Below are 26,261 nucleotides of genomic sequence, written 5' to 3'. Positions count from 1 at the left end.
AAATTCATCAGTTTGTTCACAATGCCTGGAGAAGGAGAAATGTACTGTTTGTGTTGTGTGGCTAGATGGTAGCTGTACTTGCAATGCTTATTGTATGCGTATCATTTGTGAAACATTTATTTTGTTCTGTAGTGTCTTGTAAGCCCATTTGGGCTGGGCACCGGTAGAGGTATATGACACAAATCATGTCCATCATCAGATACACGCTTCACAGACCAGACTACATACAGTACATGGACCACGCACACATTGTCCCCATTGGTCCATCTGCCCATTACTGATTATATAAGCCTTTGTATACAATTGATAAGGTTATCTCTCCTGCTCTCCTCCAAGTTGCTCCCTATTTCTGTATTTGATTATTCCTCCTCCCAGTCTTTTTTATCAGTCCTGGTGTAATATCCAAGGCACCCTTTCACACGCGTCTGATATTCATAAGCTTATTTCATTAATATGCATGCAGTCCAACATGTTCACCCTCCTCCTCTGTTAGCCTCTTTCTCTTTAGGACATAAAAGGAATGAAAATGTGTTTTCTCTGCTCGCCACAAAAAAAGGAACAGGAGGACAGACGGAGAACCTCAATAGGCTAATTAATAGGGCTAATAACTGCTAGCGCTGCACACTGGCAGTTATTATTATTATTATTATTATAAATAAATAAAGGGAGCCGGTCCATATTTAATGGCCTTATGGATCAGCTGTAGGTCTTATTTATAAAAGGTTGGTAACTGCTCTCCAGGCTTGGCTGAAGTACCTTCCCCTGGACAGTTGCAATAGGCTATACAGCATCTAGTACTGCACACTGTCTGGATGACTGGCTGGTTGGTTGGCTGACTGACTGTATGGCTCACAGCTCCATAGAAACGGGGTCCCAGTTGAAAGCTCATTCGGTGTGGAGGAAGGGTAAGGAGAGCATCCTCTGAATGAGAGAGAGAAAGTAAGAGTGGCAGAGAAAAAGAGAGAGAAACAGAGTGAGAGTGATAAAAGAAAGAGTGCTAGAAAAAGAGAAAGAGAGAGTGCTTGTACAGAGATTCAAAAAGGGAGAGAGAGGAGAGTGTTCGTCACCGGTGAGTGCTATCACTTTGAATGATATTAGCTGCTTGTTGATGTAATATTATGACAATGTTGATAAATTGGGGGCATATAGTAGTATGACTGGTTAAAAAATCTAATTTCAAATGGAAACAGGACAATTTGTGACTTAGAAGAAATGCAGAGTTAATCTGCCCTTTTCCACTGTTGCCTGTCGCGTGTCGCACCTGTGGGAGTCAGAGCCCTTTATCAATCTTATCTCAGATCTTTTTTTTACTTGAAATGTGAAAACCTAGATAAAGAAATAGGGTAATGCATTGATTTTTCAATGTTCCTCCAAAGCTCTTTGGTGTTTTGCTTTGAAACATCTCTAAGCAAAGCCTTATTGGTGTAGTGTACTGTAAGAAGTCCATTTGATATTATCTTGCATACTGTGTTAGTATTGATCTCACCGTACTGAGCTGTGTCTCAATCCATTACCCTTCAAGTGCATTAAACATATTGCAGTCAGATGAGCAATTCTTACATTCCTGCTCAAGGGCTGCTTAGAACGAGACAATTGCATTTCATGTTTGTGTGTGTGTGTTTGTGTTTGTGCCAAGTTCATTCACAATTACAGTATTGCAGTCAGTCTGCATGGGTCTGGTTCCAACCCACTCATGAATGAACCTCCAGATAAAAGCCTCAGCCCCAGTGGGATCTATGTGCTGTGAATACACTATCGCAAACAAACCCACAAGAAAAATTCACATTCTCAGTGACCGCAGCTCTACTTGCAGGAGTGTGTGAGTGTTTTTCAGGCACTCAGGCCACACGGTCTGATTAATAAGGCTGGCCCTGTGACATGTTGCTGGCCGGGATCCAATGGTGGTGGCCTGACTGACTGACATGGCCGTTTGGGCCGTGGTTCTGTTTGCACCCCGATCCCAGGACCTGTGGTTAGTATATTGGCAATGTACTGGAGGCCAGTTCTAAGGGAAAGGTTTCACTGAAACGGGAAGCTAAGGGCAGGCGGGTATAGATAAGATGAGAGAGAGTTGGTTCGCTAACTAGCTTAGATGGCCTGTTGTTTCCTGTAGACACTGTGGAAGAATGTGATCCAACCCAAAGAACACAGAAAGATACACCAATACCATGTTAGAAAGGGATATAATAGTAACTATTGTCTCAGAACAGAGAGAGTGCCTCATGGACAAGAGGAATACTTAAAGAAAGAGACAGACAAAAAGCAGAGTGAATGTATTACAGTGCATTTGGAAAATATTCAGACTTCTTGATGTTTTCCACATTTTGTTACATTACAGCCTTATTTTAAAATTGATTAAATAGTTTTGCCCCTCATCAATCTACACACAATACCCCATCATTACAAGGCAAAAACATATTTTAAAAAATGTTTGCAAATGTATAATTATAATACAAAAAAAGCAGATTTAAGTATAAGAATTCAGACCCTTTAATCAGTACTTTGTTGAAGCACCTTTGGCAGTGATTACAGCCTCGTGTCCTCTTGGGTATGATGCTATAAGCTTGGCACACCTGTATTTGGGTAGTTTATCCCATTCTTCTCTGCAGATCCTCTCAAGCTCTGTCAGGTTGGATGGGGTGCGTTGCTGCACAGCTATTGTTCTCCAGAGATGTTCGATCAGGTTCAAGTACAGGCTTTGGCTGGGCCACTCAAGGACATTCAGAGACTTGCGTTGTCTTGGCTGTGTGCTTAGGGTCGTTGTCCTGTTGGAAGGTGAACCTTCGCTCCAGTCTGAGGTCCTGAGCGCTCTAGAGCAGGTTTTCATCAAGGATCTCTCTGTACTTTACTCCATTCATCTATCCCATTCCCAGTCCCTGCTGCCTAAAAACATCCCCACAGCATGATGCTGCCACCACCATGCTTCACGTCCTCCAGACGTGACGCTTGGCATTCAGGCCAAAGAATCTTGTTTCTCATGGTCTGAGAGTGTTTCAGGTGCCATTTGGCAAACTCCAAGTTGGCTGTCATGTGCCTTTTACTGAGGAGTGGCTTCCATCTGGCCACTCTACCATAAAGGCCTGATTGGTGGCATGCTGCAGAGATGGTTGTCCTTCTGGAAGGTTCTCCCATCTCCACAGTGGAACTCTGGAGCTCTGTCAGAGTGACCATCGGGTTCTTGATCACCCCCCAGACCAAGGCCCTTCTCCCCCAAATACTCAGTTTGGCCGGGCAGACAACTCTAGGAAGAGTCTTGGTGGTTCCAACCATTTAAGAAAGATGGAGGCCTCTGTGTTTTTTGGGACCTTCAATGCTGCAGAAATGTTTTGGTACGCTTCCCCAGGTCTGGGCCTCGACGCAATCCTTTCTCGGAGCTCTACGGACAATTCCTTTCCTTGGTTTATGCTCTGACATGCAATGTCAACAGTGGGACCTTATATAGACAGGTGTGTGCCTTTCCAAATCATGTCCAATCATTTTAATTTATCACAGATGGACTCCAATCAAGTTGTAGAAACATCTCAATGATGATCAATGGAAACAGGATGCACCGGAGCTCAATTTCGAGTCTCATAGCAAAGGGTCTGAATACTTATGTAAATAAGGTATTTCTGTTTTTTTTTAAAAATCTTTAACATTTCTAAAAACCTGTTTTCGCTTTGTCATTATGGGGTGTTGTGTGTAGACTGATGAGGAAAAAAGTAATTTAATCAATTTTAGAATAAGGCTGTAATGTAACAAAATGTGGAAAAAGTCAAGGTGTCTGAATACTTTCTGAATGCACTGTATATAGTGCTTTGTGGTGTAACCTTTTGGAAGACTCCTCATTATGTTTTATGCATACTTATTTGAAGGGCTCCTGCAACTGTTACCATAACAGCATGTTGATATGGTGTGCAGTGACTCGTGAGTCTCCTTTGGACCTGTATGACTGGTGACAGCTACCACTCCAGATAAGGCCCCGGTAACATCTGATTCATTCAACATTGTGGTCAATGTAATGTAATTAGGATTTCATTGGTGATTTCTTTTTGATGTCACAGGAAGCACTTTGGGTATTTACGATGGGCACGTAAGTGCATTAACAAAGTGTAACAGAATTTGCCATTGCACGTGAAAATTCTTAAGGTGCAATGAAGGTGCATCTGGACAGCATCAACCAATACCAGTCAACCATTCATTCAACCCATCAGGGCATGAATAGCAATGTGTCAGGAGGTGAGTGTGAGCATCCATTGGTCAGTGCGGAGATTGGGCCTGTTATACAGTGTGCCTCTATCATCCCCCAGGTACTGGACAGAACCACACAGAGTAAGTCTGCATCCCAAATGGCACTCTATCCCCTATATAGAGCACTGATTTTGACCAGGGCCCGATGGGTGCACTGTAGGACTGGATCTATTCTGCATCAAAAACTCAAGACTGAGCCTTGATCATGTGAGCCATGGATGTCTTTACATTCAGGATCCAGTCATCCAAGCAAATCCATTTGAACTCAATCACTTTTGATTTAAACAAAACTTTACATACATGTTTGTCCATGGAAGAAGAGGTCAGAAAGTGTCTTTTTTGGACCATAAATTATATCAAACTCAACCGTTTATATTTTCCAGTGATGAAGACATGATGTCTCATGGTATGGTGGGGTATGCCAAATAGGTCAACCTTGAGCATCTCTATCTTTTGAATGTTTTGGCATTCAGATCCATAAAGTCCCTTTCTGAGCACTTTTACCATGGGCAAATATGTATGACTGCTTCAAAATGGGTGCTGTCAAGAAGTGATTGAATTCAAATGGGTTTACCCTTTATTCAAGTCAGCATTTGAGCAACCAAAGCCTTTTTGACAGGAGATTGGCCATAACTGACCAGCTGTGACGGTCATGCAAACTCCTGCATTGTGCCGACCAGAAGATAACTCGCTATCTGGTGCTCACCCTCAATCTGTCAGTCTTGGGAGATTTTCTTTGCCACTGTTGCCCTTTTCTTGTTCCTCTCAAGGGAAGGTTGGGTCGTGGTCTTTTGTCTAGCCTCACATGATGAATGACTTTCTAAAAAAGCAGCACCCAAATTGATTTGTATTGATTTGAATGATTAATTTGGAAGTCAGTCCCCCCAAGGGTCCAGGTGTTGACAAATGAGATGTTTATGGCTGATTAATCTATGGAGAAACAGAGGAGATGGAGTAAGAGCTCCATGAGCAGGATTGTCCACGTTTAGTTCTCAGCCACCTAAAACACAAGATTTTTATAAGAGATGTGAATCTATTCACTCTTGTCTAATTAATGTTAGAAATCAGGTTTGGCTGTTTTGGCTGCAGGGGATGATCCCTCCATTCATTTATCAACTCAAACTGTCAGTCAATCAGATCCCTAAGAGAGGATAGCATATTGAACGGTGGCTAGCAAATCCTTCTGCTCGTGTCAATTATATATGTATTGTACATCATTTCTTTCATACAGTAACTCACCACTCAATATGTAATCGGTGAGTTCTGTAGCATGCAATTTTTTTAAGGTGTAGTAGAGTTTGACAATAAATAAAAAGCACATTACAATTCATCCAAAACTGATCTCTCCGTTACTTTTCACAAGAGCATAATGTGAGAGTAGTCACTTTTTATCAAAGCTACTGTAAAAGCTTTATTTTTATAATGCTCTATTTTTGACCATGCCTGGCATATGTTGTGTAGGCTGTTGGAGTTGGGTTTGGAAATTGCATAAGGCGCTTTAGCACCCAGAGACAAGTCTGCAGAGTCACAGTGTTTACTTCAGGATCTTTCCCTCTGTGTCTTTAGCAGAAGATGGGTATATTTGGTTGGTTGGACAGGACATTCATCAGGTAGCATACCATTGTTCGGGCTCTACTAGTTTAATAGTCGTTGCTTTCCAGCTTGGTAAGTGAGACAAGGCTAGCCTAAGGCAATGTTTCAGAGTCCATTCTTGGTTAAAATCACATGGTTTCATTCTCCAACACTCACCCCCTAACAGACAGTTTTGAATAACTTGACTTTTCCCAAAATAGGATTTATTTTTTATTTTTATAAAAGTCTTGGTCAGATTTAGGGACATTTGCTCAGCCAAGCGCTCTTATTGGCTACCTCTCGGCAGCTTCTCTTCAGAATGACCGGCTATGTCCATCAAAACCTGCAAGCCTGGCCTTTCTCTCTCTTATCTCCCGTCCACACTCTCCTCAGTCTCCAGCCCAACAAATACTAATCTAACCCACTTTCACACACATAAGAAAGGGACAGGAAAGGGACAGGATACTTGCGTCATCCCCCTGCCCCTCTGCTTTATCTGCAAGGACACTTGTCTGTTGTGTGTGTGTGTGTGTGTGTGTGTGTGTGTGTGTGTGTGTGTGTGTGTGTGTGTGTGTGTGTGTGTGTGTGTGTGTGTGTGTGTGTGTGTGTGCCTCAATGATACTTCTTATTTATATAACCCAGGGGTTGGTGACAATGCTGTAGGTTGCTGTAGGTTGCTGTAGGTTTTCACATAATGAGCTGTATTTGTAAAAGGATCCGGTTTGCATTTCCTGCTCGAATCCTACCGACTGAGCTCTCATTTGTTTTGGGTTAGCGTTCTTGTCGAGAAACATGTTAATAATGTGTTCACGAATCACGCTGTAGGATTCTCAGCCTCGTTTAATTACTAGCCTCAACAACTCAGCATGATTTTGTCCCACATTATCATCCTCTGGGTGGCTAGACCAATTATGGAAATTAATTGCTGAACACCAACTCTGGAGTTCAATTTATATTCCCTGGTGTAAACTGCTTTTTTGGCGTGTTTAATTTTTATTAAATGTTTTATTCACAAAAATCTTTAAAAAATTCCACTAAACACAACATTATTTCTTAGCATTGTTATTATCTTGAGACAAATGTCAAATTCAAATGTAATTGTATTGCATGAAAGTATATAACATTGGCACTCTCAAAAGTGCCCTTTTGAGTTTACTATTTTGTTTATTCATATGATAATATATTTAGTTCTGTTTGGTCTCTCTATTATAATGATGATACGTTTTGTTTTTGTACCAGATGTTTCATGGAATTGACTAAATCAATAGGCAGACATAACATTTCTCTCTCTCATACATAACAATTCAGCATTGTGTGTCTAGACATTGGAAAATAATGTCCATTTTCTGCCTTGTTATTTTGTTGAGTCCTATCAAAGTGATAGTGAAGTGGAGCTCTCTGTTTCTCACTCTCTTTGTCTGTCTCTCCTTGTCGCTCACTCTCTCTCTGTCAAGTCGAATCAAATCTAATTGTATTTGTCACATGTGCCGAATACAACAGATGTAGACCTTACAGTGAAATGCTTACTTACTTACTTACTTAAGCACTTAACCAACAATGCAGTTTTAATATTTGTAAAATTGTTATATATAAAAATATATATATATATATATATACAGTGGGGCAAAAAAGTATTTAGTCAGCCACCAATTGTGCAAGTTCTCCCACTTAAAAAGATGAGAGAGGCCTGTAATTTTCATCATAGGTACACTTCAACTATGACAGAAAAAATGAGAAGAAAAAAATCCAGAAAATCACATTGTAGGATTTTTAATGAATTTATTTGCAAATTATGGTGGAAAATAAGTATTTGGTCACCTACAAACAAGCAAGATTTCTGGCTCTCACAGACCTGTAACTGGCTCCTCTGTCCTCCAGTATTGTAACAATGTACAAATGGTTAAAGTACACAAGGGAAAATAAATAAGCATAAATATGGGTTGTATTTACAATGGTGTTTGTTCTTCACTGGATGCTCTTTTCTTGTGGCAACAGGTCACAAATCTTGCTGATGTGATGGCACACTGTGGAATTTCACTAGATATGGGAGTTTCTCAAAATTGGGTATGTTTTCGATTTCTTTGTGGATCTGTGTAATCTGAGGGAAATATGTGTGCACATAGCCTGTCTTCTCTTGAGAGCCATGGCGGCCTTTCTCAATAGCAAGGCTATGCTCACTGAGTCTGTACATGGTCAAAGCTTTCTTTAAGTTTGGGTCATTCACAGTGGTCAGGTATTCTGCCACTGTGTACTCTCTCTTAGGGCCAAATAGCATTCTAGTTTGCTCTGTTTTTTTGTTAATTCTATCCAATGTGTCAAGTAATTATCTTTTTGTTTTCTCATGATTTGGTTGGGTCTAATTGTGTGGCTGTCCTGGGGCTCTGTGGGGTCTGTTTGTGAACAGAGCCCCAGGACCAGCTTGCTTAGGGGACTCTTCTTTCAGGTTCATCTCTCTGTAGGTTCATCTCCAGGTTCATCTCTCTCTCTCTCTCTCTCTCTCTCTCACTATCCCTAGCTATTACTAGCTAACAGGGAAGCATGGAGTGTGACTGGGCCAAGCTAGAACAGCTTGTGAAGATGCTGCAGTAGTTCGGAATCCACACACTTTTTGAGGATCTGAGGACCCATGCCAAATCTTTTCAGTCTCCCTAGGGGCAATAGGCATTGTCATGCCCTCTCTGTCTCTCTGTCTCTGTCTCTGTCTCTCTCTCTGTCTCTCTCTCTCTTTCACTCTCTCTCTCTCTCTCTCTCTTTCACTCTCTCTCTCTTTCTCTCTCTCTCTCTCTCTCTTTCACTCTCTCTCTCTCTCTCTCTTTCTCTCTCTCTCTCTCTCTCTCTCTTTCTCTCTCTCTCTCTCTCTTTCACTCTCTCTCTCTTTCACTCTCTCTCTCTTTCACTCTCTCTCTCTTTCTCTCTCTCTCTCTCTCTCTCTCTCTCTGTGTCTGTCTCTCTCTTTCTCACTATCTCGAGCTATTACTAGCTAACATGGAAGCATGGAGTGTGACTGTGCCAAGCTAGAACAACTTGTGAAGTTGCTGCAGCAGTTCAGAATCCACACCGACTAACTTCAAACTGACAGCCAGTCGCTGTCTGATGTGGTGCTGTGTCTTCTCAACCTTGAGGCAAACTTGAAGTCAACTACTGTTGCAAAACAGTTGGCACAGGTCCTCCTGAAGTCACTGCGTGAGCACTTCTTATGCATACTGAATCCTTTGCAGCCAACTTCGATCCAATCCCTGCAGCAGCTTGTCTGATGGATCCAAGTGTGTCTCTGGCACTTCGCTCAACTGAGATGGAGCCCCTGATGAGGGAATCAAAGTATTTTGTACTTCAGCAAATCAGAGTACAGCCATGGAGCAGCAGGACCCCAGGAAGATGCCAGCACAATAAATCTAGCAAGAATCTCGACCACAGTGCTTCAGAAATATAGCTTCCTCGCTTTGAAGATTGTGTCTGAAGTCACTGTCAAGCCAGAGGGTCAACCTGGCAGGGCATTAAGTGCCCCGTGCTGCGGAAATACCTAGAAGAAGTAAATGGGGGCATGTTTACAGAGTCCCCTCACCAGTTTTGGCAGGCAAGGATGGCTGTTTGTCCAAAGCTGTGCACTGTGGTACTGGATCTGGTTTCTGCCCTGCATCCCAAGTGTTCATGGAGAAACAGAACGGCCACCTCTCTGGAACGAGAAGATAAACCAGAAAATGAGGAAGTGTTGTATTGCTTATGTTTTTGCTGTTGTTGCAGCTGTTTTTATTAACCCTATTTGAAGGGGTTAGTCAGTGATACATGTTTAATATTATGTAACCGATGTGAAATGGCTAGCTAGTTAGCGGTGGTGTGCGCTAATAGCGTTTCAATCGGTGACGTCACTCACTCTGAGACCTGAAGTAGTTGTTCCCCTTGCTCTGCAAGGGCCACGGCTTTTGTTGCGCGATGGGTTAACGATGCTTCGTGGGTGTCAGTTGTCTGTGTTTTCAGTGTCCCTGGTTCGAGCCCTGGTCAGGGCGAAGGGACGGACGAAAGCTAAACTGTTACAATTACATAAACATAACACGCCAAATGTGTCATGACTTCATTTGTTGTTTTTTCCTCTCTCTTTCTGTCAGATAAAGGTACTTGATTCTTCTTACATCTACTACTAAAGTAAAAAACATGGGCAAGAGAGTTTCATATTTATTGCACCAGTCACATTAGGGTTTATTTATAATTTAAACGTAACCAAACCTACAGCATGTCCGTTGTATGGAGTCCTCTAGTGCCCTAAAGCCTGTGTTAGCATGGGCAGCACCATTGAGGACTTTTTCCATTTTGATTTAGTCAACTTTATTGGCTGATCTCTCCTGATGACCCAGTTGGCATGACCTGATGACCCGGTTGGAGTCGTGACAGCCGGGGTCATCAGGAGGCATCAGCCAATGAATTTTACTTGTGAAGAAGAAAATTGACGATTGGAAGATGGAGATGGCCTCAATGGCGCTGCCCTTGCTCTCACAGACACAAACATGACAGAGATATAGATATGTTATTTCTATCCAAGTCTATGGTCCTGGCCTATCACCTTACAGCCAGCCCCCTAGTGGCAAGAATTGAACAAACTATAGGCCTACAACACAAAAATGGCTCCTAACCTCCCACACATTGGCTACTTTCTGTCCCTAACACAACAACTAAAACTGAAACTAAATAATATAAAAACGAAATAGAAATGTTTTCATCAAACTGAAAACAAATAAGTCTGAAAACTAACTGAAACTAAACAGATTTTTTGTAATAACCTTGCTTTGTTTACAATAGGGCTATTTTAATGTTTTTCATTTGGCAACAGTTCAGTAATAGCCCCTTTTAAATAGGGGATTGTTGGAAGTAGGTAGGCCTATACCTCAAGGGTTGTGGTGAGTTTCCACATGGCAATCCCAGTAATTGCTTGTCTGTAAATATCCTCACACTGAAGAAGTGTGCCTTTCTTTCCTCCATACTATACTGTACACAGGGTCACCAGGGCTGCAGCTTAGGGAAAATGTTGCCTGCAATTTTTCTGATGCACTTAACCTAAATGTCAGTTTATGTGGAGGCTGCGCTGCACAGTTGGGAAGAGCTATAGGATGGAGGCTATACTATAACAGTAAAACATATTTATTTTGTTTTGTCATCCTTTGTAGCTCAGTTGGTAGAGCATGGATTTTGTAATGCCAGGGTAGTGGGTTTGATTCCCAGGACCACCCATACATAAAATAACGTGAGTCTACAAAACATTAAGAACAACTTCCTAACATTGAGTTGCACCTCCTACCTTTTTTTTTCTCAGAACAGCCTCAATTTGTCAGTGCATGTACTCTATAAGGTGTCAAAAGCATTCAACGGGGATGCTGGCCCATGTTGACGCCAATGCTTCCCACCCAAGTTGGCTGGATGTCCTTTGGGTGGTGGACCATTTTTGATACACACTGGAAACTGTTGTGCGTGAAAAACCCAGCAGTGTTTCAGTTCTTGACCCAAACCGGTGTTTTCTTACCCATTCACCCTCTGAATGGCACCCACAAAAGTCTTTCTTTAACTCTTCGCACACCCCTTCATCTATACTGATTTTAGTGGATTTAACAAGTGACATCAATAAGGGATCATAGCTTTCAACTGGTCAGTGTACGTCATGGAAAGAGCAGGTGTCCTTGATGTTTTGTACACTCAGTGTATATGCAGATCTGCTTAAAGAAATACTTCAGGATTTGGCAATGAGACCTTTTATCTACTTCCTGTTACTTTCCCACCTGACAAACTCAAAATATTGCTCACAACAAAGGGAACTAACAAAGCAAAACATCTCTGACAATGAAAACAAAACAGAAAGGGTTCAAAAGGGGTTCTGAAAGACACCCACCATGGATGCCCACTAGGTTTGCCTCCGAAAAGACAAACTAAAAGAAAAATCCACAATTTAGGATCGAGAGTAAAAGAATATGGAGCAAAACAAACACTTCCGACTACTGAGATGGACAAGCCAGCACAGATATACCACATACTTACTAACGAGGTGACACCAATTGGTGCGCCCTATGTGCTAACATGCTACCTCGAAATATAAATGGAAAACCAAAACGATAACATTCCCCAGAGTCAGATGAACTCGTGGATACCATTGTTGTGTCTCTGCGTGCAGTTTGAAGGAAGTTGCTAACAAGTGTTAGCGCAATTGCTAACTAGCGTTAGCGCAATGACTGGACATCTATGGTAACTGTTAGCATGCTATCAGATACACATAAACTTACAGTCATTGCACTAATGCTAGTTAGCATTGGCTTGCAAAACTACATCTAACTCCCTTACTTCCTGGACGCAGAAACATAAAAATGGTATCCATAGGGGGTGGCAGGTAGCCTAATGGTTAGCGTGTTGGTCCAGTAACCGAAAGGTTGGAAGATCAAATCCCCAAGCTGACAAGGTAAAAATATGTTGTTCTGTACCTGAACAAGGCAGTTTACCCACTGTTCCTAGGCTGTCATTTTAAATAAGAATTTGATCTTAACTGACTTGCCTAGTTAAATAAAGGTAAAATAAAAAATGGCCAAATTCCAAAGTATCCCTGACATACATTATATATAATATTGTTATACCCTTTACTTGACAATGCAATGGGAAAATGGGTTTCTGTGCTCTTGTCTTGCCTTTTGATGGGCTGTGTTTTCTCCAACAGAACCACTATAACCAGCTGGATAATGTATATTTCTTTTTCAGACAGGTAGCCCATTTCCTGTGTATTGTCAGCCCTAATCATGTGGTCATTGCAGATGAAGGGATGATCCCATACCAATTTAATTTTTGTCCAATAATAAATTAGTTAACTGGCCGATCCCTCATAAATATAATCTCTGTGGGTAAATCCCAGGTGCAAAGGATTGAGTGGGGAGAATGATAAAGTGGCCAATGTGTGAGGCGGCTGAGGCCTATAAATAGCAGAGGAGGCTGCTGGGGTAATTGCTTAAAGATTATTTAAGAGGAGCCATCTTACTGCCACTTGACTCCTGATGAGACACCGCAAATCGTCCCAGTCAAGGGTGTATAGTTGTTATTTTTGAGCTTTTTATCACACATCATCCACCAAGACATAGAGAATTAGTGTAAGAACTGGGAAGTTGGTGTGGCAGGTTGCCTAGTGGTTAGAGCATTGGGCCAGTAAGCTAAAGGTTGCTAGATGAAATCCCTGAGCTGACAAAGTAAAAATCTTTCATTCTACCCCTGACCAAGGTAGTTAACCCACTGTTCCTAGGCTGTCATTGTAAATAAGAATTTGTTCTTAACTGACTTGCCTGGTTAAATAAATGAAAAAGAATGAATGTTCTCGATTGCTTACTTACAGTCAGGTCCCAAGTTATTGGCACCCTTCATAAAGATGGGAAAAAATAAAGAATACAAATAATGAGCTATATTGCACAAAAAATGGGACATTATATATGATATACTAATACATTTTTAAAAATAAATCTATTATGTTTAACAAGTGCTACTTTTTTTCTCTCAAAAAGATAGGGGTCAAAATGATTTGACACCCCTGTTTTCAACACCTTTCAATAGCTCACCTTGTGAGGATAACAGCACTGAGCTTTTTTCTAAAATGTTTATGAGATTGGAGAACACATTGGGAGGGATTGTAGACCATTCCTCCATACAGAATCTTTCCAGATCCTTGATATCCTTTGTCTGTGCTTATGGACTGCCCTCTTCAATTCAAACTACAAGTTTTCAATTAGTCCAGAGACAAATGTTTCTTTTTTTTTTATTGCGTACAATATAGCTCAGTATTTGTATTATTTATTTTCTACAGTCTTTTCTGCTCATCTTTATCAAGAGTGCCAATAATGTTGGACCTGACTGTTTACCTGGCATGTTGTGTTTGAGACTGCAGCTCTCAGAATTAAGGGGTTGGGGAGAGTGGGAGTGGAAATGTCGAATGGCAAGGATTCTTTTGAGACCAGGTTGTATATGAGGGCACTTCACAAGGAGAACAAACCCTGGGGCTTTGGTTTCTCTCTGTGTCTCTGCTACAAAGAAAGGTTTAATTAGATTTATGAGTACCTGAAAAAGCTCTACTGGTCTGGTCTCACTGCATGTTCTTTCAGCCAGAGCAGTGCAGCAGATACATTAAATGTGGTCGTTTCCCCCATTTTACAGACAGTAAGATCCAATTGTACTGCATCATGCCTTTATGTCCAGTCATTTTTCACAAAATACATTTGTTCTTTTTTATACATAAGTTTCAACAATTTTATGATGAATAAAAACTGCAAGTACAATATCATGAACACAGTAGGCTTATCTCTGACATTTATTGATTTAAAAATACACACGCTAGATTAAATTACTGTATGAACACTGAATACCACCTATTACCATCTCTTGGCTTTGGGTTTTGCATTAGGCTGAGATGTCAAAGGTGTGAGATGTGTAGTAATTGTACAAGCTTGCATTGCTCTCACATCAATATTTGATTTGAAGTCTATGTGGGTGTGCCTAGGAGACCAATTAACGTACATCTCAATAAACTGCTGGTACTTAAAAATGTATTACAGCAATACAACTCTGTATTACAGAAAAAAAAACACTAAACATAAATACACTCAAAGGGCAAAATTGTTCTGATGGTTTTTGTTTAGGCTTTTGAGAACCGGCGGCGGGAGGTGATACTTAGAAGCACTTAGCTATATCACTTATTGAAGGTACATTAAACTTCATAGTGGGTTAGTCACCCAACCACCCACTCAGATCATTTCAATATCCCAAAAGATAATCAGGGTGTAAGTAAGCCACAGAATTTTGAGTGACTGTGAAATTCCAACTTTTTATTTTCGAGTATACAGGGATTACCAGTTGTCCTAAATTCTCTCCACCAAGAGGATGCACATATATCACTCCAGTGTAAATTGCTAAATTGTAATTACTTTGCCACTATTGGCCTATTTATTGCCTTACCTCCTTACTTCATTTGCACACACTGTATACAGGTTTTTCTATTGTGTTATTGACTGTACGTTTGTTTATCCCATGTGTAACTCTGTGTTGTTGTTGTTGCTTTGCTTTATCTTGGCCAGGTCGCAGTTGTAAATGATAACTTGTTCTCAGCTGGTCTACCTGATTAAATAAAGGTGAAATAAAAAAATAAAAAAATAAATACATGTGCTGACTGGACTGTTGAGGGACAATGTGTCTCCCAAATCCAGGCTTGAGTCCCAAATGGCACCCTATTCCCTATGTAGTACACTAGTGCACTATACAGAGAATGGGGTACCATTTGGGACACAGACCAGATCCTGTGCCACAGCAGCAGGCTCAGCACACTCCCTTATGATGAACAGAGCTTATTAAACCACCATCAGACCAAGATTCAGCGTTAAAGCTCCACCCTTTGAGCTACTTGCTTTATCTCTGCCTCAGGAAAAAAAATCTTAATTTAAAATCTCACTTCTGAGATTATGGTCAAACAATAATTTGAGATATTATTTGTTCAACTAGGTTTATAGAAAAATTGTCTGGTTATGAGTGTGGCTTTGCTCCTTGGTAAAATGTATTGTGGAACTGTTTCTAGATAAGACTGTAATTACATTTAGCTCATTTGCAAGTCAAACAGTGAGCACCTGCACTCTGCATCTGTGTATGCGAGAGGGACATAGAGAGAGAGAGAGAGGGAGAGAGAGAGAGATAGATGAAGGCTTATTTCTCATTACTTTAAATTCCTGCATGGGTTATTTGTAGTCAAAGACATGTAACTCATTCCAGACTTGTATTATTCAGGGTTCAAGCTGAATCGTGCCAGAGCATGACACCTGAATTAGCACCATTTTAGGACCCTGCCCTTTAGGTGAGCACAGACTTGGCAAAACAAATAGCTCATTTGACCTATCCCCTCCCCTTTTCTTTCTTCTCTTCCACCTCCATCCCTTCTTCCATCCCTCCAATGCCTCCTCCAGATCTCTCCTTCAGCTTCCTGCTCCTGGGGTTCGTGGCCTGTGGCCTGGCCCTGCTGGGCGTCATCGTCTTTGCCTCCTGGAAGCTGTGCTGGCTGCCCTGGCGCACTAAGGACCTCTCCTCCAGTGCCACCGCCCTTGCCCCCGCCGCCGCCCCCCCCTCCTCTGCCTCTGACAGACCCTACGACAGAGCCTTCTCAGCACATGCCCACAGGCCTACACTCGTACGCACACACACGCACGTGCACGCCATGGCATCTGACAAGCTGAATCCTTCGGATCCGGCGAGTTTCCTGGAGGCTGCGGTGAAGATCAGCCACACGTCACCTAACATCCCTGCCGAGGTGCAGCTGTCCATGAAAGACCACTTCCTACGCCGCACGCGCATGGCCAGGCAGACCACCGAGCCTGCCTCCTCCAATAGGTCAGGCTCCGGGAGGAAGTTGCCCTTAAACACAGACCTAGGCTGTGTCCCAAACAGCACCCTATTCCTTACATAGTGCACTACTTTTGACTTGGGCCCTTTTCAAAACTAGTACAATTTACTGTATAGGTAATAGGGTGCCATTCAGGAGGCATCCCTAGTATCAGCTTATTAGTATATCCTTCCCAAATCCTAACCATTTGGGTGGAGTAACACAAAACTGACCTAATATCCGTGTCTATGGGCATCCTACTTAAATAGGTTAGACAGGGCTCCTCTGAGGTCCAGTTTATGCCCAGGCCATGTTTTAGTATTGAGGTAATAGTATGTGATGTTGTCAGGAAGTGGCTATTTATAGTGTATCACAGTGGTACAGAGATATGATTCATTACGCATCACATCCACCCCTGTAATATCTCCGTGTGTGACCTTTAAGATGAGATAGATAAAAAAAGTAATGAGGTTGTCAGTTGAATGCCCCTACTGCCGTGTCGACAAAACAAAATCATCTAATATCAGAAAGAAAAAGTGATTCCATTTACTCTAAATTGGAATCTGACATTATTTTGAAGGGATGCGAGGGCACAGATTTCCCAGGCATGCCATATGGTACTAGCATTATTTCACTGCTTGAGTGTGAAAATTGTCCATGACAATGATTCAACTGGCAAAAATGTCTCCATGTCTCCAGACACAGCTCCTTTAAGAAGCACCTCCCCCGACAAATTCACCATGTCACCAGCCTTGACCGAGGCAGCGACTTCCCCTATGCAGAGGACCAACCCACCAGCCTGGCCAGTTTGGGTCGCATTCAGCCAGAGCTCTACAAACAGAGCCCCCTAGAGGCCGACGAGTCCTCCAAGACCTGTGGCAAGATCAACTTCTCCCTCAAGTACGACTACGAGTCTGAGGCTCTCTTCGTCAACATCCTCAAGGCCTTCGACCTGCCTGCCAAGGACTTATGCGGCAGCTCCGACCCCTACGTCAAAATCTACCTCCTGCCTGACCGCAAGCGCAAGTTTCAGACCCGCGTCCATCGCAAGACTCTCAACCCCATGTTTGACGAGTCCTTCCAGTTCACAGTGCCCTACGAGGAGCTGAGCAGCAGGAAGCTGCACCTGAGCATCTTTGACTTTGACCGCTTCTCCAGCCACGACATGATCGGCGAGGTCATCCTAGAGAACCTGTTTGAGGTGTCGGACCTCTCTCGCGAGACGGCCATCTGGAAGGACATTCAGTACGCCACCTCTGTAAGTTAATCAATTATCCAATCAAATGTTTTTGATAAAGCCCTTTTTACATCAGACATTGTACATAGACTGCTTTCAAAGTAATGAAACAAATATCTAAACATGTAAATTCATTCAACTATACTTTTAACAATATTAGTGGCATTGTAATGTGTGATAACTGCTTCCTTCTGTTCTGATGTGTTTTGTCTGTGGCCTTGAACACAGGAGAGTGTAGACCTGGGGGAGATCATGTTCTCTCTCTGTTACCTGCCGACCGCAGGCCGACTCACCATGACCATCATCAAGTGCAGGAACCTCAAGGCCATGGACATCACAGGATACTCAGGTATAGTTGAGTCAGTGGGTTCACTTTAAAAGGTTTTGTGCTTGTTTTACCTTAAACACGGTTGTTCACTCTTGTTCTACGCATTGATTTGGCCATCTCTATGGTAAAAGAGTGTAGGCCTATGCTAAATTACAAGACAAAAATGTAATCTGATTTGGTATCATATATCTGGTTTCGTAACACAAGAGCCATACTTAGCTAATTTACATATCACATAATGTAGCTAGAGTCAGGTCAGCTTGATCCTTTAAGTAGCCAAGCACTTTTAGTTTTAAAGAAATCAAATCATATTTTTTCTTGTTTATTGGCAGACCCATATGTCAAGGTCTCCCTGGAGAGTGACGGACGGCGCTTAAAAAAGAGGAAAACCACCATCAAGAGGAACACTTTGAACCCCACCTATAACGAAGCTATCATCTTCGACATCCCCCCTGAGAACATGGACCAAGTCAGCCTGCATATATCCGTCATGGACTATGACTTGTATGCCATTATCATAATATATATATACTTGTTTGTATTGCCATATCAATTGTTATATTTGCCCTTATTATTATCAAGAATAATTAGTAAATTCTTGTTATTGATCTGTTTGTGTTAGACCTGGGCTCAAATACATGTCTTTGAGTATTTATGATTTTGAAATACTTTTTCTGTGTATTTCAGTATTTTCAAATACGCAGCCCAAAACAAGTACCTTTATTTGAGTATTTGAACGGTTATTTGTAAAAACCAAATAGTCTTCCAAATTTTATTTGGAAGTATTTTCAAATACTTATGTGAAATACTATTTTCAAATGCCTGGGTTAAATATGGGAATGTATTTGAGTCCGTGTATATTCATATTTTTATTGTATTTCCAAATGCATTCCAATATTCAATTACTTTGCTTTCAAATAAAGGTTATCTGAATACTTACTACAGAATGTAGGTGAAAGTAATTTTGATATTGGAAATAGTGTTTGAACCTAGGTCTGGTTTGTTTATGCTACAACCATGAGATTCCAACTAATACTGTCGGTTCTGCTAATAGTAGAAGAGAAAATGTGAAGTTACATGCCAGATGTGGCTGAAGAGTTAATGGGTGCATTTTGCCTTTTTTCTACACAGGGTGGGACACAATGAGATCATAGGTGTGAACAGAGTCGGCAGTCATGCAGAGGGACTGGGTAGAGACCACTGGAACGAGATGTTGGCCTATCCCCGCAAGCCCATCGCTCACTGGCACCCTCTACTGGAGGCCACCGAGTCTCAGAAAGAGGTAGGTCGGTTACTCTGTTTCCCTGATAGCTGCTTTATTAAGGAAGGTATAACTTGCAATGACTGTGATGTGGTTGTCTTACCTACCTTAGTTGGATGCACTGACTGTGTGTCGCTTTGGATAAGAGAATCTGCCAAATTATCCAAATGTAAATGTATGTACACGGAACAAAAATATCAATGCAAATTGTAGAGCGTTGGTCCCATGTTTCATGAGCTCAAATAAAAGATCCCAGAAATGTTCCATACGCATAAAAAGCTTATTTCTCTCAAATGTTGTACACAAATTTGTTTACATCCCTGTTAGTGAGCATTTCTCTTTTGTCAAGATAATCCATCCACCTGACAGGTGTGGCATATCAAGAAGTTGATTAAACAGCATGATCATTACACAGGTGAACCTTGTGCATGGGGACAATAAAAGGCTACTCTAGAATGTGCAGTTTTGTCACAACACAATGCCACAAGTTTTGAGGGAGCGTGCAATTGGCATGCTGACTGTAGGAATGTCCACCAGAGCTGTTGCCAGAGAATTTTATGTTAGTTTCTCTACCATAAGCCACCTCCAATGTCATTTTAGATCATTTTCCTGTACCTCCAAAAGGCTTCACAACCGGAGACCACGTGTATGGCGTAGTGTGAGTGAGCGGTTGTGAACAGAGTGCCCCATGGTGGCGGTGGGGTTATGGTATGGACAATGAACACAATGGCAATTTGAATGCACAGAGATACCGTGATGAGATCCTAAGGCCCATTGGAGTGCCATTTATCCACCCCCATCACCTCATGTTTCATCATGATCATGTGCGGCCCCATATTGCAAATTATGTACACAATTCCTGGAAGCTGAAAATGTCCCCGTTCATCCATGGCCTGTATACTCACCAGACATGTCACCCATTGAGCATGTTTGGGATGCTCTGGATTGAAGTGTACGATAGCATGTTCCAGTTCCCACCAAAATATGCAACAACTTCGCACAGCCATTGAAGAGGAGTGGGACAACATTCCACAGGCCACAATCAACAGCCTGATCAACTCTACGGGAAGCAGTTGTGTTGCGCTTCATGAGGCAAAATTATGGTCACACCAGATACAGACTGGTTTTCTGATCCACGCCCCAACCTGGTATCTGTGACCACCTGACTGTATTTCCAGTCATGTGAAATCCATAGATTAGGGCTCATTTAATTTATTTCAATTGACTGATTTCCTTATATGAACTGTAACTCAGTAAAATCTTTGAAATTGTTGCTTGTTGCGTTTCTATCTTGTTCAGTATATACAGAGCGCATTCGGAAAGTATTAAGACCCCTTCCCTTTTTCCACATTTTGTTATGTTACAGCATTATTCTACAATGGATTAAATAAAATGAAAAATCCTCATCAATCTACACACAATAACCCATAATGATCGACATCTTTACAAATATATTAAACATTAAAAAACAGAAATACCTTATTTACATAAGTTGAGCTCAGGTGCCTCCTGTTTCCATTGATCATACTTGAGATTTTTCTACAATTTGATTGGAGTCCACCTGTGGTAAATTCAGTTGATTGGACATGATTTGGAAAGGCACACACCTGTCTAAATAAGGTTTACAGTGCATGTCAGAGCATAAACCAAGCCATGAGGTTGAAAGAATTGTGCCAAAGCAAACTTGGGGAAGGGTACTTTTAGTTTTAAAGAAAGGGTACCAAAATAGTTCTGCAGCATTGAAGGTCCCCAATAACACAGTGGCCTGCATAATTCATAAATGGAAAAAGTTTGGAACCATCAAGATTGTTGCTAGAGCTGACCGCCCAGCCAAACTGCGCAATCGGGGGTGAAGGGTCTTGGTCAGGTAGGTGACCAAGAACCCTATGGTCACTCTGACAGAGCTCTAGAGTTCCTCTGTGGAGATGGGAGAACCTTCCAGAAGGACAACAATCTCTGCAGCACTCCACCTGTAATGGTCTGGGTGTAGCTGGTGCAGAGGAGTCAGGCGCAGGACAGCAGAGATGAGTAACACAAGTAGCTTTACTCAAATATTCCAATAACATGTCGTAATAACGAGCCCACAATAACAGACCGAATATACATAAAGCAATCACGCACAAAAACCATGGGGAAAACAGAGGGTTAAATAATGATCATGTAATTGGGGAATTGAAACCAGGTGTGTAAAACAAAGACAAAACAAATGGAAAATGAAAAGTGGATTGGCGATGGCTTGAAGACTTGAGGCTGTAATTGCTGCCAAAGGTGCTTCAACAAAGTACTGAGTAAAGTGTCTTATATGAATTTAATATTTAAGTTGTTTATTTTTAATACATATTTGCAAAAATGTCTAAGTGTTTTTGCTTTGTCATTATGGGGTATTGTCTGTAGATTGATGTCTATTTAATCCATTTTAGAATAAGGCTGTAAAGTAACAAAATGTGGAAAATGTCAAGGGTTCTGAATACCTTCCCAATGCACTGTATATATATCCATCTATGTTTAGGATTTCTGATAGTAGGTAAACTCCTAACAGTGACAGCAATTTCCATGTTGGTACACTAATCTTACCATGTGAAATGTCTCCTACAGTGGAAAACCCGCAATGCAAGCTTTGACAGCCAAGGCTCCTGCCCCTCTCCAAGACTTCTGTCTAGTCCATGAGGGAGGAGCCAGAATGTATACTACACTACTCTACGAAGCCTGCCCTGCAGCAAGGCCTGAAATATTGGAGTGTCCCAGACCCATAAATTCTATGGCTCAAAATAAGTAAAGTACAGTAAGTTATTCTGGAATAACAGTCGGTTTACACTGGACATTATCTCCCCAGCACACAGACACAGAAATACAGACAAACACACACACACTTCTCTTGTGCCCTCTTGGACAGCCACTTTGTCATGGAATGTATAGTGTGTACTGGGTCTGGTGGGATCAGTATTATTGCAACAATATTTTTGCAGTTGAGCTCAGCTTGGTGTTTTTATACATCTGAGGTTAACATCTATGTGTATCTGTCTGAAGTGTGGTCAGGGCATTATGGCAGTCTTGTGAACATACGGTACAACATCATATTAAATAGGTCAAATGTTATAGTTGCTGCTGTTGAGTGCAGGATGTTCTTGAAGTACCCTACGACTTACAGTAAGTACCCTCTTACAGCAAGTCCAAAACAATCAACAGGGTATTATGAAGTGAACCATTTTATACACATTTGTATTGTTACTTAAATAATTGTTGGTTTACTACAGTGGATGTTCCAGGATGACAAGTGTTTCATCCCTCTACTTTATTTGTATTTGTTTTATGTACACAACATACACCATACCTGGCTATCATATATTTTTTACGTCTTAAGTGTAGCTGCATTATGTGCTAAATAGGTAGCTAGCATCATTACAAACAATGTGGTTTGGTTTGTGGCGGTACTGTTAAAATTACACTGTAGGTATGGACTTAATGTACAACAGTATATGTATATAATGCCCTTTGATACTGACATCAATAATGGCACTGTATTTAGAATCACATATTTATTATATTATCCACATGACTATCTCCCTGAACTTACTTTTTGTTTCAATTTCACAGTGACTACAGCTTCACTGCTCTGTTTTCCTATTACCTGTGAAGTATTTGCCAATAGTCTCCTGTTCAGGCAATGTCATGTACCTGGAGGGACTTGGCTTGATCCTTGACTCATTTGTATCATCAGCCTTGTGATAAGTGTTTAAAATAAGGACTCTCCTGTTTTTTCCAAGCAATTTAGAGTAACTTTCCACTTTTGTATTGAACATTTGTATTTGTAACAACTGTTTCCAGGCATCCCTTGTATTTTAAAGAAATTACAATAAAGTTGTTTATTCTGGTTCTAACATTCCAAATTGAGTGCAGATATATGTTCCTCTTTGTAACATGGAAGAAAAATAACGTACACACTTTCATCCAATTATGTTTTTATTCAACATCAAGGCATAGCCAGTGAAAGGTCAAATGTGCTTTTCAGAAGTTCTAAACAGAAAACAAAAATATTATACAACTACTGTTTTCACTTCAGATTCTCCGTCCACGTGCTCCTAGATCTTTATTATCATATAAATATTTAATAACAAGCAATATCTAAAGTAAATGGATGGTTTTGTCACTGAACTGTTTTTCTGTTAGTAAGACAGGAAAGACTATGACAATGATCTGATTACATTTAGGACTGTTCAAAATCATAACTGCAGATGTAGGATCTTAATTTGAGCCAGTTTGCTACAGCATAAAAATGATCCTGCAGCAACAGGACATGTGGATTATAATAAATTGACAAATTTGTAGGGGTTGATAAATGTGTTCGGGCAAATCAAGTTTAAATTGGAAATTGGAAGCCTTTCTAACCTCAGATACACTACAAGATTGCATTTCCTGTAGTGCAGGCAAATTCCTGCAACAGCATGATCAAATGCAGACACGGCATCTGTAGTTGAACAAACCTGAACATGACGATGAAAATGTTTTATTTTCATCTACACAGACATTTCTGGGCTTTTACTCAGTACAGATGATGAAATCTCAACACTAGGCGGTGTTGCTGAGCTCATACCTCCAGTTTCTTCTTCATGGCCAGCTTCTAAAGGATCTGGTAGCCATTCCCAGGCGTAGATCCGCAGCTCCAGTAGATTGTACTTGGGAAAGTACACTAGCGGTGCGTCGTCGTTGGTCACCATATTACAGACATCAAATACACACTGGACACGCGAGCGTCTGGGCTCCGCAGTGTTGTAGACCATGTACACCGTGCCTCAGATGAAGGCTCCCTCGGACACGGCGTGTCCCACATCTGTTTGATGTCCAGCGTGTTGTCATCCATTTTGTCCAGAGAGATGTGCCTCTCAGTCTCCTTGGTGGCATACACTTAGATGGCCCAGAGGCCCTCCTCGTCTGCCTCCAGGTCAATGACCGTCTCCAGGGTTAGGCCATATACGGGAACGTGGTCCTGGACAGGGAAGACAGGGTTGTCCGCCACAGGTCGTACTTGACCAGCCGCGGCTCCTTGCCCTCCTTCAGGTAGTACGTGTGGTTGTTGTAAACGGTGTGGCAGCTACCTTGCCAAGGGGATGGCAGCTTCATGGTCTTGGCCATAGATGTGCCCAAGGAGACGGTGAAGTCCCTGATGGAGCCAATCTCATAGAGGGTGCCCTCATCTGTGCCGTTGAAGACGTAGACCTTTCCCGAGCTGCTGCCCACGTCTTTGGGCCTCCAACTCACTTAAAAATCTTCATGGATTTGATGCTGGATATCATGTCCCTGCAGTCTGCGAGGGGAGAAGAGAGGTACATGACCCTTCCTGGTCCCACTTTAAATTTAGTTTAGTGTCATGTTTTTTACATGGTAGTTAACATTACACAGCGGGTTCAGTGTAATTACAATGTAGACATTGTTACAGTCCAACTGTAATATCTATTATACCAATATCATGAGACAAACTACAGCATAGCATATTGATAAATCAAACAAAAGTGATACTAAGGGACTAAGTAAAGTTCAAGGAATAGTTACATTAAAGAAAAATGTTTTGGCTAATTTTCACTCCTTTCAAATGATCTGAAGTATGTTCAGATGTTCAACCTGATTGTGTCAGAAGAAACTGCCCACTTAGTAGGCAACAGCACTCATCTGATTTCATTACTGGCTAAATTAAAAAACTATTTAATGGCAACGTTTATAAAGATCACAGGCTATTAAATCTAATTAGTCACTGCCTACAAATGTTTGCTCTAGTACAACTGAAACCAGATATTACAATTAAAGTGGTGCATAATTTAGAGAATGAAATTTGAATCAGCATCCCATCTTCAGTCAGTCCTTCATCTACAGTATGTGCTTCATCAGCATGCTCTCATACAGGAACTCAGTAACTGTCCTCCCACTTCCTGTACTTCAACAACCAAGTGTAAATAGTTTCCTGAATACCTGCTCTAGATTTATAATTATGCCCGCCAAGAAAACCAGATGGTGTTCTATATGTTATCAACCCTAACCTTAATGTTTTAGAGCAGAACAAGAAGTATTAAGCACAACATTGAATGAAAGCCACTTAAATTATTTAATAAGGGCCTCTGAGAGTAGAATCCTGATATGAGGGTAGATTGATTTTCTAACTTAGTTACATGACAGTACAGCAGCTGAGACACTTGGCCTGCATACATGTTTCTCAACATCTCATACCTGTGGCCCACTATATCTCCACTCATCATGGAGAATAAGACTTGTTAAGGAAATAAGGCCTCGCATTACCGCTACTGCTGTAAAAAAAAAAAAAAAACTCCAGGAAAATTCAAAAATGGCCCTCGAAGCTAGTTCCACTGCTGATTTTTATCAATGAATTCTTCCCCTCTAGGGATTTAGACCTGGGAAGAAAGGTGGGTGCAATTAATTACCAGGCTTGCTATGATCCTCTTAGTAAGTAATCATGTGTCTTTGTCCCCTCAGTATGTCACCACATCTGCCACCATGTCTGCCACATCTCAACTGTGGCCTTGTCGCACTTGGCCTTGCTCTTCTCCTTCACCACGGTCACCTGTTGCTCCACCAGCTTGTCGTCAAGTTCCACGCAGAGCTGCGCCCCGTTCTGTGTCAGGTAGTCCATCTCGAGCTCCACATGCGTCCCCACACGGTCAAGGTCTGTCCTCAGGGTCTCCTTGTCCAGGGTCTCAATCTGGGCAACCATCTGCTGCTTGAACTCCCGCATCTCTGTGGCATAGCAGTTGGTCTGCTCGTACCACACCGAGATATAGCCCTAGTGGGAGAGGTGAGAGGTGAGAAGAAGACAGTTAGAGCAAGTTGTCCTGGAGGCATATGGGTGCTGTCCCTATTTCACAGGAGTAATTAACACCCTGTTCTCTGGGGCCACTGCCACAGTCATCACCAATGATATGGCTTCTAAAGAACCAATGGTATGGCTTCTAAAGAACCAATGGTATGGCTTCAGGCTCCACAGGGGGACGAGGCAGGGATGTTTCTCTCCCTTGCTGTTGGTTCTGGGCTTGGAACCTTTGGCCATCGCATTAAAGGAGAACAGAGACATTAAAGATGGAATCTGCAGTAGGGGGAAACAGCGCTACTGTCTACCCGACAGCCGGTGTTTTGTTTTGTTGACAAAGCTAGGAGGGGGTGCAGAAAAGTCAGGATTATAGTTGTATTCAAGAGCCACTGGTGTGGCTAGGAACTAGGAAAAGACAGCTACCAGCGCCACAGAGAGGGACGACCAGTGGATATA

At 41.7% G+C, this 26,261-nt stretch overlaps 1 protein-coding gene across 1 annotated transcript in view; it reads left to right on the top strand.

The window, feature by feature from the left end:
- Positions 1–22,871, top strand: part of LOC112255296 (synaptotagmin-6-like) — a 61,086-nt gene extending 38,215 nt beyond the window's left edge. Inside the window, exons 2-7 of the mRNA XM_042323717.1 lie at positions 15,756–16,176; positions 16,868–17,426; positions 17,634–17,754; positions 18,066–18,237; positions 18,865–19,015; positions 21,590–22,871. Coding sequence (XP_042179651.1) covers positions 15,756–16,176; positions 16,868–17,426; positions 17,634–17,754; positions 18,066–18,237; positions 18,865–19,015; positions 21,590–21,661 — 1,496 coding nt within the window. The 3' untranslated portion in view covers positions 21,662–22,871. The remainder of the gene's footprint in view (positions 1–15,755; positions 16,177–16,867; positions 17,427–17,633; positions 17,755–18,065; positions 18,238–18,864; positions 19,016–21,589) is intronic.
- The last annotated feature ends 3,390 nt before the right edge of the window (positions 22,872–26,261 follow it).

Source organism: Oncorhynchus tshawytscha, linkage group LG07 (genome assembly GCF_018296145.1).
Source record: "Oncorhynchus tshawytscha isolate Ot180627B linkage group LG07, Otsh_v2.0, whole genome shotgun sequence".
Lineage (NCBI taxonomy): Eukaryota > Metazoa > Chordata > Actinopteri > Salmoniformes > Salmonidae > Oncorhynchus > Oncorhynchus tshawytscha.
The sequence above is the reverse complement of the archived record's forward strand: the minus strand, read 5'-3'. Positions and strand labels throughout refer to the sequence as shown.